This window comes from Salarias fasciatus, chromosome 3 (genome assembly GCF_902148845.1).
Source record: "Salarias fasciatus chromosome 3, fSalaFa1.1, whole genome shotgun sequence".
Taxonomy (NCBI): domain Eukaryota; kingdom Metazoa; phylum Chordata; class Actinopteri; order Blenniiformes; family Blenniidae; genus Salarias; species Salarias fasciatus.
In genome coordinates this window covers 10,483,640-10,497,164 of record NC_043747.1, presented here as the reverse complement: position 1 = coordinate 10,497,164, position 13,525 = coordinate 10,483,640, and the positions used below count along the sequence as shown (strand labels likewise).

General features: G+C 43.1%; 1 protein-coding gene across 3 annotated transcripts in view; it reads left to right on the top strand.

Moving 5' to 3' along the window:
• The window catches only part of arap2 (ArfGAP with RhoGAP domain, ankyrin repeat and PH domain 2), a 123,682-nt gene that overhangs the window by 92,663 nt on the left and 17,494 nt on the right, over positions 1-13,525 (top strand). For all 3 annotated transcript variants that reach the window (XM_030087984.1, XM_030087982.1, XM_030087983.1), the window contains exons 17-24: positions 335-437; positions 886-1,084; positions 7,182-7,245; positions 8,185-8,348; positions 8,998-9,210; positions 9,828-9,933; positions 11,111-11,258; positions 13,425-13,502. In XM_030087984.1, the coding sequence (XP_029943844.1) occupies positions 335-437; positions 886-1,084; positions 7,182-7,245; positions 8,185-8,348; positions 8,998-9,210; positions 9,828-9,933; positions 11,111-11,258; positions 13,425-13,502 (1,075 nt within the window). The remainder of the gene's footprint in view (positions 1-334; positions 438-885; positions 1,085-7,181; positions 7,246-8,184; positions 8,349-8,997; positions 9,211-9,827; positions 9,934-11,110; positions 11,259-13,424; positions 13,503-13,525) is intronic.

Genomic DNA, 13,525 nt, shown 5'->3' with positions numbered 1-13,525 from the left:
ATAAAGGTGAACGAGGAAAGCAAGAGCGCAGCGCTGCACCCATCTCTCTCTCTCACCGTCGCTGAAGCGGCCTTGAGGAAAGCCCTGGACGCTCGATCGCCCCGCTGAAGTTTTCTCAGACCGGTGCTTGCAATCACACATTCCGCAAATGTTTCCAGAGAGCATTGATCCAAGTGGAAGTCTTAAAGCAAGCAGGTTATATAGGATGCAGCATATGTGTGTGAGAGCACGGATGATTTTTGGATGCTTCTTTTTCCTTTCTGCGTGTTTTTGTGAGTTTGTGAAGCGATATTCCTCCCCAGACTCTGAATAACGAGCTGCTGGTGTCCGGCAGGGCCGTGTTCACGGTGGAGCTGTACCTGCAGACGGAGCGGCTGCTGACCGTCGGAGCCGAAACGCAGGAGACGCAGCACGACTGGATTCAGGCGCTGACAAAGGTAGCACACACTTCCTCACTTCCTTCATACCTTCTTTTTTTTCCCCACTTAAAAGTAATAAACCTGCAGAGAACGACAACGCATCCCTCTGCTCCTTTGCGATGCACATATTGTCCTCAGCCGAGCCCCGCGCCGCCTGTACTTCCTTCAGTAAAACAAGTGGTCTTGCTATCTCTTCCCCCCCCCCACACACACACACGCTGACAGGATCTTGTAATAACACCCTACATAAATATGTCCCCTGCTCTCTCTTTTATCTTCTTAGTTCCAGGCGACTCCGTCAGAGATAGTGGGAGGTATAGCGGCGTTGGTCCATATGTCTCCCCATCTGCGCCACGTTCCTTACAGAATACTGTGCAATGGAAGGAAAAAATATGAAAAACGAAGGTTGATGGCGAAATTCTTCAATTAGTGACGGGATCTGTCTCCCCGTTTGTTCGACCCGCAGTGCTTCGTCCCGGCCAAAGTGGAGGGCTTCGTGCGGAAAGACAGCGAGCTGATTGGCAGGCTGCACTACAAAGAGGGTCACGACCTCTACCACTGGAGGCTGGGCTGGTTTATGCTGGAAGGCTCTGCCCTGCACTTCAGCCCGGGAGAGGAGGAGGGAGAGGAGGAGGTCCTCCAGCTCAAACAGCTCCAGGAGCTCAGTAAGCACATCACATCCTGCACGGCTGCTGTTATTTTTCTCTCTCGGACTTGTTGTTGCGGAGGAACTCTGCTTAGTCTTGGTTGTAATTTACTGCTCAGACCCCAGAGGTAGAAAAGTCACAGTATGGATGCTTAGATAAGGGTTTTAGATCTTTACTTTTCTTTACTTGGGACTTTTTTTTCTGATTAGTTTTCACCTTCACGCTGCACATTTGAACACAGATGTGCTGCTCACAGTTTGAAGCCTCGTCATTATGTTGGCTTCTCAACATCGGCGACGACTCCAGCCTAAATAAACAGAACGGCAACACAAAAGAAAAAAAAAATGTTTATTGCATCCAGCTGTGATTTTTATACACAGAAAGAATGAAGACTGAAAACAAGTTCGGCAACAAAACAGGCTGAACGGGAAATCTTTACCTTGATCGACTTTTTTTTAAAGGGAAATTATTCAAGTTGTTAACTGACAAGATAAAAACAAACAAACCGCCGGTGTTTCCTTCAAATGGCTCCCTTTCACTTATGAGTTGATCGCTTCTCTTTTACCTGATGCAATATGACTAATGGACTTCACTTATACAGCACATATTCACCACTGCATGATTCACCTATTGGCTCTTATTCTCACTCACACTGAGCAGCCGCCGTGCAGAGCGCTCACACATTAGCAGAAAGTCCAGGTTTAATGTCTCGTCTGAGGTCACATCCAGACCTTGCAGTACCGACACGACAACAACGCTGTACCGGCTGGTTTTTCTACCTGTAGCATCTTTCTGACATGTTGTTAATGCCAGTGTCTTTAGACTCTAATACTCTGATACTGACTCTAATACTGTTAGTCTTTGTCTTTTCAGTCACAATCGAAAAAAAAATAAAATAAAACATGGTCAGGGGTCAAGTGTGAAGTGAAAATATAATGAATTTATATTCTGTCAGAATGAGGTCAAGGAAAGGTCAGCGTGCGTCGAGAGGCGATCGTCGGGTAAAATGACATTGTGCTTTTCTCGAGCTCCTCGCAAGAATCCGGCACGAAGACGCGCTCTCGGAGGGAGTAGCGCGGCGTTCATTGCTTTCACGATAATGCATACTTTTCACAGCAGGAGGGTGTCATGGTGCGACTGTTCCCACGGCCCACTTACGTACGTTTTTGCCAATCTGTCCACATTTCTGGCAATTGCGAGCCATTTAAAAAGACTCTCGAAACGCAGGAATGCTGCCAGGCGGAGTGGAAGCCTCCAAAGTTCGCGCATACTTTGGCAGATAATAAAGATTTCGGGACATTTCAATTGATTGCGCCAGTGTGATGTGGGAACGGGAGGAGGGGGAGAATCAATGGATCTTTTTAATCCACTTACAGCTCGACATGGATCAAATCGCGCAAAGTGCCGCCCCATCTTCTCACCTGGGGCGGGATGAAGAACTGCAGCCGTGTTCGTTTTTATTCCCGGCTTTCTCAAACCATATTTGTCACAGCCGGGGAGCCGCCGGCACCGGGAGGGACTGTGTTTTGTCAGGGGATGGTGGCTTCTGGAGCACTGAAAGGATCCCTTTAGGATTCACAGTCTGTGACATGGGATTAGCTGTTATTTTCTCTACAGTGACACCGCCACATTAAAGGTGCCCCCGTGTCGCACCGAAGGATTAAATAAAGACACTTTTCAATTAAAAAAAAAAAATGGCGACACGTTTCCGATCGCGTCAGGAGTTCACTGCGAGTGTGTGATTTGGGTCCAGCTGCCGGTTTATCTGGCTGCCAGGCTGATAATTCATCAGCCTATTGGTTTCTAAAACTCACTTGAAAACGGATTGGGACTCGTGCAATTCAAACTTGTGGAAAAGTTTTCCCTCGGTGGGGGGAAGTAAAAGCTGAGTAAGGAGGTTTGACTTGGTGTCCAACTTTTGCTTCGCACACAAGATCGAGATGGGAAGCAGAGAAGAGCTAATTCAGACCTTGAGATTTACATCATGTGGAGAAAAGCAAAGGGAAAAACTATAGTCGCTTGTAAGTAGAGAATTAGATGGAATTTGTCATCTAATTTTAACCTTTTTTATGTTGAAATTAAATCCTGTTATTGCATATTATGAGATTATCATACTATACATAAAGACTTTTTATAAGTTTGGACAGAATATAGAATTACATGCCTGTTTTATTTGATAAAATTAGTTTTTTGACCACAGCAATCAAGTTTGATATCAATTAGACTCGAACAGGTTTTTTTTTTTTTCCCTCTCGCCATCTTTTATCTGTCATTTAATCCATTTTTAAATCCAGAAAGGGACATGAGAGCGCAGATCTCCTGCCTGACTGGTTTGGTTCCAGCTATGATCGCTCTCTGGCTCCGGTTCCGCCAGCTCCTCCCGAAGCGCTTCATCCGCGCTGTCTTTCAAAGCCTCGAGAAAACAGCTTTTTAACAACATCCAGCACCTGTGGCTGGCTTCTACATCCACCTGCTGGGATCAGCAAGTCACCATTGATCGCGTGCAACTGATGTTTGACCAGCTTCCAGCATATTCCTCTTGTTTCTGAGGCCCCCGAAGTATTGTTATGCAGAACTCGGCGTAACATCAGAAGCTGATCAGACCTCAGATGCACGTTTCTTTACACATAGGGAAAAAAAAAAAAAAAACAACACGATGTCACATTATTATTATTATCAATGTGCTTTTTATTAGAGTTCGGTGTAAAAATCAACTGTTTTAATTTTACTTTTTCACTTTATTGAATATAATACACTGCATTTTTGTGCAAAAAGAGAATCTACACAGAAAGACAATTTCATTAGGGAAACAAGAGGGCCATCAAAAGTTGCTGGTTTGAATCCCTCTGCTGACGTGTTAACACTGTGCGATCCTCAAAAAGATTTCCTGATTTTTCAAGTGGAATTCAGCAGTTGGAGAATGGCTGATCTAAACAGTTTGTAATGTTTAATCATTTTCCCTGCATGCTATGAGTTCTCCTTTTATTAAGCCCCATAAGTAAGACTGACTGTCACTCAAAAATGATTAAATTTTTCTTTGCCACATGTTGTATAAGTGGATAAATTTGCAAGTATGAGAATAAAAGAAAGTGATCCCCAAAGAAAGGGAGTGCGGTACCTCTGGAAAGGCTTCCTGGGGGCTCAGCTGTGTACTTGAGAGGAGATTGATCTTTTTGTGATGTTTCGTGTCAAGATATCCGCCGCACAAATAACAGGAACCAAAGGAAAGTGAGGGGAAATGACAGATAGAGCTGGATAATCATTAACCTGTCACAGTGCACAAATCAGCCTTTCTCTCACACAACTTTGAGAAATGAAAGGTTTTCAAACAAGATAAGCACATTAACTTTAAACTCAGTGGATTTCTCTCACCGCAGTGGGCTAAATAAAAATTTTGAAAAATAGACAAGGAAATTCTTCCCATTTCTCAGCTCAATCATCAGAAAATGAAGATCGGAGTCAGAACAGGCAGCAGTTAATGGTTAGACTGAAGTGTGTCCTTGCAGGAGGATCATTTGAGGGAGGATTTTAAGTTTTTAAATGAGGGAGTTTCCTCTGGCATGCCGAGTTTGAAGCTTTTTTTTTATGATGAAATCAGGCAAATCATATCCATAGATGGATCAATATAAGCTCTGCAGGTGGTTTGAAAAGAACAATCATAGATGGTAACTATTCCAGAGTTTACATTGCTCACAGTAAACCTCAGCTGTCCTTGCTCCAGTCTGTCATGATGATGAAATTAATGTCTTTTTTTTTTGTTTTGTTTTGTTGAAAAGCTCTTATTCCAGATTAATTGTATTATTATTTGAGGACATTTATAAAATAAATGAATACTGGTTAGTCCATGCAAAGTTAAGCTGAGAGTTTTGATGGTTGAGTCTGTGTTTCGGAGTAGAAACACATACTATTATCATTATTTTGCTTTTGTCACAAAGGGCTCCTGATGCTAATGGACCCATTGTGGCCTGTGTTGCATTCAGGTTCTGGTGCAGTGCAGGACATTTCTAAGAAGCAAATTCAATTTGTTGCATGCTTCTTGGATGATGAGATGGATGATGTCTGTTTTTTTAAGTTTTAATTTGCTGATGGGTTAAGTTAGCGTCATTTGAGGTTATCGCCACGCAGAAGAGAATCATCCATACATCCGTCGACTATACCGTTCCAGACATTCTCGACTTTCTTGCTGTGAAGTGAGAGCTCACCATTATACAGCTAAAAAAAAAGAAAGAAAGAAAGAGAAAAAAAAGAAAATAAATGAATATGCCCCAAGAATCTGTGTAATTTGGTGAGGAAAATCTCCTCCAGGAGGCTGTGAACAAATTAGGAAGAGAACAAGGCTGCAGACTCACTTCCTTATCACACAAACATATTAAGTAATGAAAAAAAAAAAAAACGAAAGAAAGTCCCACTGCGCTGTAGGAAGGATAAAAGAGGATTGCTGTGTGTTTGTTCAAACGACTATGACAAGTGTTTTGCATTTACCTGATAACACTGTTAATGGACCTCTCTCAAGTCAATATCAATCTCTGAAGTTCTGCGCTTTCTTCTGCCGTTGTTTGGATCAGAATGAAACGCCGTGCCCTTGAAAATCCGCCAAAGAGAAGAAACAGCAAATTATTCGTTAGGAGAGACTTTGGGGGATTAATTGTTTCTTTTTTGTTGTTTTTTTTTTTTTGCTTGTTTTAAATTGTTCAACTCAACATGTGAAAGGCCTTATAGAAAGAGTTTAGGCAAAGCAACAGTGATTTGTCTTTCTCATTTGTGCCAAAAATCAAATTAAACTTCACGTCTGTGCAGACGATCAATCGGTGTGTTTACTGTTTGGGAGAGGAAAGTATTGGTTCTACAATTGAGCTGTAATTGTTATAGTATTAACTGAAGATACACAGTGGGTCCAAAACTTGAGTCCAGAGGATTCCCCCGTTCTAAACGCTGCCGAAAAATGTTGAATGCATTTTTAAATCCACCTTCTAGAACAATGATCAAAAGATTCAACAGCCCTTTTTAGACACCATGTGATGGCTGCAAGCAAGTAAAAAAATATGAAAGGCTTTGCTCTGTGTTTTCAGCTGGAACAAGATGCTGAACAGCTTCGAATCTGGGAAAATCAACCTGCCTTTACAGCTGTGTGATGGATTACATCTTGTTTGCTTAATCTTAGCAGATGGCTAAGAAAAGATACATTGTTTCTTTTTGTGTGTGTTTTGGTTTACCAGTAGTCCTAGAGTGAAACATTTTCCAGAATGTCAGCCTCTGAAATGCAACAGTGTATTTAGGGTGAAGTCCTGCTTCTTCCTTTATTTTTTTTTTCTATTTTTGTATCCCTCCATCCATCACTCGAGCACATCTAGTCCTCGAGTGTGATGAAAGTGCCAGATGTTGTTGCTAGGAGATTTTTTTTTCTCTTCCTTTCTCTTTGCAGAGCCTCACATCTTTTCTGTACTTTGTGTTGTATGCGATTGTAGCCATGATCCAAGCAGCTGTTTGAAGCCCCAGAAGAGATTATGGCAGAGCTTTCCAGTCCCTCGGCCTCACTTTCTCTCGATGCCGTGCTCTTATTCCAATTTCAAACGATCGATTGCGCCGATGAGGAGTGTCGGTAACTCCCGTGGCCGGTTTTATTGGTTGCTTTTGCGCCAACCTTATGTAAACGAATGGCACCGGCCGTTCACGCCCCACTTCCCTCCCTTGTCTGTGCGACACTGGTGCCCGAACTCATGTTTCCCATTACAACAAGGAAAGGCTATTAAATCCACTTGGTGTTTTCTTCAACTTCACCCTTCTCTCCCTTTTCCTCCCCTGTACGTCTGCACCTTTGAAAAGACTAGTCTAGATGTGTCTAGACACATTGTTGCCGTGTGTTATGAGTGATCGACTTAAATAAACGTACACTTATGAGAATAAAGAGCTTTCAGAGGCGGCTAATGAATGGATCTGCCTCCAAGTTTCATGGCGGAAGTTTCTAAATGCTTCACACAGACACTGAATAAACTCTAAATGTCAAAGCTAAACCGTCCCCGGTGCATCGCTCTGCATTAGTGCACCGTGTCTGGGTCTTGTGGGTGCGTGCGGCTTTCCCTTCACTACACGTCTCTGTTTTTCTTCCCCTTACCAGCCGTCTCCACGCACACCGAGGGTGAGGACAAGATCCAAGTCCTGCTGATGGTGGAGTGTGGAAGGTAATGCCTCTAAAAGGAAAAAAAAAAAAAAAAAAAAAAAATTGCAACAGCGTGCATTATGCGGCGCTGTTAGCTTTTGTCTTGTTAGTCTGAACGCTCTTCACCTACTGTAACCGTCCGGGGTAATTAAAGCTCTGCCAGGCTGCCTGCTTCAGTGCGAGGTGGCACGCAGCACCTTGCAGCTCTCGCGCTCAGCCAGCGGTTTGCCGCCTCCTCTCGGAGCAACGCAGCCAGACTTTGTGCTTACGCCGCTAATTGCTGTTTCGTATGTGTGTTTTTGATCAAGCCTTGTGGGAAATCAGCGGCTTTTTATAGCTGTGTGTTCTGTAAAAACACGTTTGGACTCTTTTATTCTTGTTTTTTTTTTTTTTTTAATAGTTTAATGCCTTAGCGCTACTTTTTCCAAACATATTTTCCATTTTAACCATTTAGAAGATGAGGTTTAGGGTCACTCAGATGTGTATAAAGGCAAATCTGAGGCCGAAGTGATTGTTGAAGAATGTTCAGTATCTTGAATTGAGCAATTGTAAAATTTGAAAAGTTTTTAATATTTTCAAGATAAATGTGTCAATTGCACCCTTTAAATGGGATGACAAGATGTTTTACTACAGGAAATGGTCCAAATACCATATTAATATGAGAATTTCTCCGTATAATCTCGCATTTCCTTCAGTTTTCTATTGTTTGTTTTGAAGAAATCATCAGTTACCAACTGAGGTGATTTCCTTTTTAAATGGCTAAAGTACCCATGATGCTTTCACACCCATTCCAGTGATGCACTAGTTACTGATGATAATAAAAATCAGTTTATTACAGAAAAACATGAAAAGAATGAACCGAGAAACTGTATTCATAAATAACCTGCAGGGCTTTTTGTTCTTGCAATTCGTTTCTTTCTTTTCCGTAAACGCTGGACGTCTGCGCGTCTCTCATTATCAGGACCGTTTACATTCACGGCTTCAGTAAGATGGACTTCACTCTCTGGCGCTCGGCCATCACACTGGCTGCCGGCACAGATGGGAAGGCGCTGAGCGACCAACAGCTGACTAAAAATGGTGTTCCCATTATCGTCGACAGCTGCATTGCCTTTGTCACTCAGTATGGTGAGTCGCACTATATTTATTTGCAGGGATAAAAAAAAGTAAAAAAAAAATAATAATAGTAAAAAGTTCAGCATGAGTTTTATTATGATTTCCCCTTGAGGAGCTGATTCATCCAGCACACTGTGTTGTGATGAGATTTTCATGCTTTCTAATGTTGTCTATGACACTGTTTTTATCACCATATTTTTAGGAATGGAGAAAATAAAGGGTTTTCTTTGCACTCGGCGCTGTCGAAATTCTCAATTTCAAGTTATTTACGGAATATAAACACATCAAGTCTCTCGTCTGTCTGTTTACTCTGTAGTTTGCATGATAAATGTGAAAAAATGGGAACATAGACAGTGTTATAATCACGAGTTGTTACAGTGTGTAATGAGGCCCTGGAATACAAGTTAACTTTGAGTCAAACTTTAAAAGGTCACAGAAGGTTAATATACTGTGTGCTGATAATATTACCTTCCCTGCAATTTAGATTCAAATGCGCTTATGTAACGTTGTTGAATCCCACAACTCTGTCCATAAGGTTCGATGTTTTTCTATAATTATTTTTAGTCTATGTGCTGTTACAACTGCAGAGTTTTGAAAAGCCTTCTTGATCCCTGTGTGTGTGTGTGTGTGTTTTTTCTTTTTTTAACCTTCTTCAACTCAGGTTTGTGCCAAGAGGGGGTGTATCAGCGGCCGGGGGACCCCGATCGAGTGGCCCTCCTGCTGGAGGAGTTCACCGCCGATGCCCGCAATGTGAAGCTGAGAGAGAAAGAGCACCAGCTGGAGGACGTCACCGACACCCTGAAGAGCTTCCTGTCCCAGGCCGAGGACGCTCTGCTGACCAAAGAGCTCTATCCCTACTGGGTGTCGGCCCTGGGTGCGTGAGGCGTCTGCTTCAAAGATACCAAACAAGCACGCTCAGATATACTAAATATTACTTCTTATTTCTCTTTAATTTCCCAATTTCTCTTGTGTTGAAATTGCAAGTGATTGGCTTAAAATAGTAAACATGTAGAAAGGTTTTTAGACATATTTACACAACAGTAATCTGCTGGAAAAGATATTGTTTCCGTGCTCATTTGTTGGTGTTTACCATCAAGCGATTGGAAAGTGTGCTGACCACCCACGAGCGCTAAATGAATGAACTACCATGGAGACGGACGCGTCGATGAAGGTTTTCAAACATCATGAAGCAAATAACTCTGAACTGAGCAAAATGCAGTCTGAGAGATGATTGTTCATGGAATAAACAGGGGTCACAAGAAGGGATACAAAGATCTAAAACATCTTATTTATGAAGTCCACACAAGAAAGATGAGTGTCTTTTGTTTAAAATGGGTTGTAAATTAATCTAGAAATCCATTATGTAGTTGCTTTAACCTGATCTTCCAATGCACACACAAACAACTGACAGCATTACTCAGCATTTAGCCGGCTACAAACATATATTCCCCCTTTTTTCTATTAAGTTCTGGGTCTGTTTTCATTGTACAGACGAAAAGGACGAGAATCGGAGAGTAAAGAAGTACTCCACTTTTATCGAGAATTTGCCGAAGATCAACAGGTCGACTCTTGAAGCCCTGCTGCAGCATCTGTACAGGTATGAACCACAAAACTCAGGGTTTAAAACCTGCATTCATGTTTTCTGTTTAATCTCTAATAAAATATTGGAACTCCAGCAACGTACTTATGAACTCAACAGGCCTGGAAGCACAGTACAGTGAATTCAGAGCAACTCTTTATACTTTGGTTTGGTTTATTGTATATAATTTTCTACATTGCTGTGATACATTATGTGGTACAGTTCATGGTCTGCACACTGCACACTTACTTCAAGAGCGCTGCCTTTGTTTAAGGCTATAAAGCACAAATCCGCCTGATTAGTGCAGCCGCTTGCAGCAAATTCATGGCAATCTGTGAATTTAGAGGTCCATTATGAACACACGGCCGCCGCTCTCGCCGTATTCCGCGCTCGCATTTCTCTTTTTAAATTGCCACAGAACCGGCTTTATTCAGGTGTTTTCCCGTTGACCCTGTTGCCGGCGGAGCAAGTGTCGCTTTCCAGACGCCGCGCGGCGTCGCGGCCGTAACAAGTGCAGGGACTCAGAGGTCGGTTCACCTCGAGTCGCCCTCCACTTGCTTTTTGTCACCTGCTGATTAGCCCGTCGCCTCCTCTATTCTCCCGGTGACCCCCTCTGCTCTCGGTATTTTGTGTGTGCGATTCTCTTTTGTAGCTCTGCTTCTGACCAATTAGGATGGATAATTTCTCTGAGAAAGTTGAGCACAGCGTACTACGCTTCAAAAAAAAACCCAGAGAAAGCTTGTCTGTGTCAGTGATGCTACAATTATTTGGAGCATTTCGCTGCCATTTTCCAAGTCAGTGTGCCTCAAAAAGAAAAAAACCTCAGGCAATTAGCAGACACGTAGCTAAAGTGCACAACCCAAGTGTTGCAGTTTTTTTTTTTTTCCTTTATTTGTAGTGTTTTGTGAAACTTTTTATCAGTTCTTGTCAGTGTTAAGTTTTTGGCTGGAAACTGAGAATCTGATGTGTCAACATTTCAACAAATACACACACACACACACACACACACACACACAAAAAAAAAGGCCTGCTCAGCTACTGTGAAATGTAACAACAGATCTTTGTGTTGCATGAAGCCGGCACCCAGATTACTGCGCAAGCAGAGAAAATATGACAACGAGGTGGAAATGTCCCCCTCGTGTCGCCCAGAAACCCGCTGCGTTCTTTACTGATGCTGCCTCTCTCCGTGACTCAGGATTCAGCAGTGCTCCCACCTCAACCGGATGCCGAGTGAAAAACTGGCCTCCGTTTTCTCCTCCTGCTTGTTCCAGACTCAAGGACAAACCCCTCAGGAAATCAGCGTGGTCCGCGATCTGATCAACAACTACGTTACCATCTTCAGCGTGAGTCCAGCAAATCGCTTGTATTTTGCAGCAGTGTTGGGAAACTATTAGGGGAACAATTAGATTAGAGGTGACACGAGGCTGAGTCACTTGATCGAGGTCCCACTCTTGTGACTTAGATAACACTTCGGTATAAAGTGCTGTTTAGCCAAGGTTATTGCAGCACTGTGCAATCCAAACTGTAGTCCGCGTGCACACAAAAGAGCCACACATCTCCAGAAAATGCAGATGATAGAAATGAAAAAAAAAAACAATAAAACAAAACGGGTCACCTGGAAAAAGTTAATGTGGAATCTTGCTCAGGACGTCTTTGGCTCGAGGCGAAACAAGGCCCGTCATGTGACCCTGCTGTATGTGTGGAGGACTTTTTAACATCAATTAAAAAAGTAAAAGTCTTCCTAAAAAATGTGCAGCTTCATTTTCCCCTGTGCTCCATTTATCGACTTTAAAGTAATTGTAGCAGAGATTAAAAAGGCTTGTGAAGAAAGCAAGTTTGGAAAGTATGTCCTCGAAAAATTCTACCATGTTTCATCTGCTCTGCAAGTCGAGTGAACTGGTCAAGTGAAAGCCGCTCATTTGGTGGGCGAATCACTTGCAGGCCACAAGGTGGCGTCCAGATAGACTCAACACCCGACGAAACTTTACTGTTTTGGTTCCAGTAAAGCTTATTCTGATGTTTTACGATCCTTCATAGTCCTGAATGCTCTACACGTGTTGGCCGGTACAGTAGACACAGAAAGTGAAGTTTTTTTTTTTGTTTTTTTTTGGACAGCTGCTCACTTGCCACACACTCTGCCACTTTTTCAACTTTTACCGCGCTCGCTCGAGGCTGATCTCGGATGCGGGCGAAGCTGGACTCCATGTCCGGCCAGTAATGTAGTCGAAGCTTCTCCAACATCCTCATTTCATGCAGATGTAACTGGGACAAATTCAAGTAAAAAAAAAAAAAAAAAGAAAAACCTTTGACTGCATACAGTCAACTTTTATGAGCACTTTGACTCGGACTGCAGGCTGCTGAACATTTAGAAACACATAGATGTTGTTCCGTAAGCGTTCTCATAGCCTGCCCTCATGAAACACCTTCATTTCTGTGCCGTATTTATTGTTTGGGCCATTCACAATCAGTGAGGAAAAACTGTAGGGAACGTGTATAACATGCAATCTTCTGTAGTGGTGCCGCCGTATTCAGAATCACTCTGAGCAACAATCAGTGTCAGAGGGAAGAAAAAACAATATTACCATATTGCATATCTAAACTAAGCTGCAGGCATGACTTTATTTACACTCTCTTACTTCAACCATCTGGGGAGCAGAACTGTTGTTGCCAAATCTCCACAACAGGCTTGACTTTCCTGATGTGTGGAGGGGCGGGGGGGGGGGGGGGGGGGGGGGGGGTGGGATCAATGTTACCCTTGGAGAGCCGCCTGGCTTATGGGATACACAGGCACCGAGCGACTGCTAATTCCCCCCGCGGAACGCCTGGATCGCTCTTGTTCTCGACGCTAAAGGAGGAGCGTTTCCCTCCAAATCGGTTCGGGACGCCGTCATTCGCATGACAAATAGCCATTAAGCCCCAACCAATCACCAGCCCAATAGCGGCTGAATGCGCTCCGCCGCGACATGAAACGAGTGAGACGTCTTGCTAATTAAAGCTCCGGTTATGTGCTGGATGTCGTCGACGTGGCCCATTATCAGGCCTAAACACACACACGATGAGTTTGTACATCCCCCCCCCCCTTCCTCCCAATCTTCCTTGCCATTCATATAACTCCAACAAAGCAAATTGTTCTCTGAAAATGATAATGATGTAAAAAAAAAAAAAAAAGAAAAAAAATTGGAATGAAAAATGCCATTTCCCGCACAGAGCTTTGTGAAAGAAACGAGTATTCAGGCTGTGCTGAGCTGTGTCAAAGACTCGCAGCCAACTTTCTTCTTGGAAATTAGTTTTAGAAGTGTTAGCTGAACGACCCACTTCAGCATGTGATACCTTTCTTCCTGGATTAATCTGGTCTTCCGTGGATCGCGCCGGAGCGCGGAAATTAATATGACCATCGAAAATGGCTTTATGATTCAATCAGGCGAGCTAATGTTTCTCGAGTGCCGCGACTTACACGATCAGAAAGTTAGTGTTGATGTACGGGTCTCCTTTTGTCGTCCTCCCGACAGGTCAATGAAGACCAAGTGCAACAGATGGAGAGAGAGAATAGTTTCATCACGCGCTGGAACGACAAGAAGGACACCACTGTAAGTCGACCCATGGAAATAAC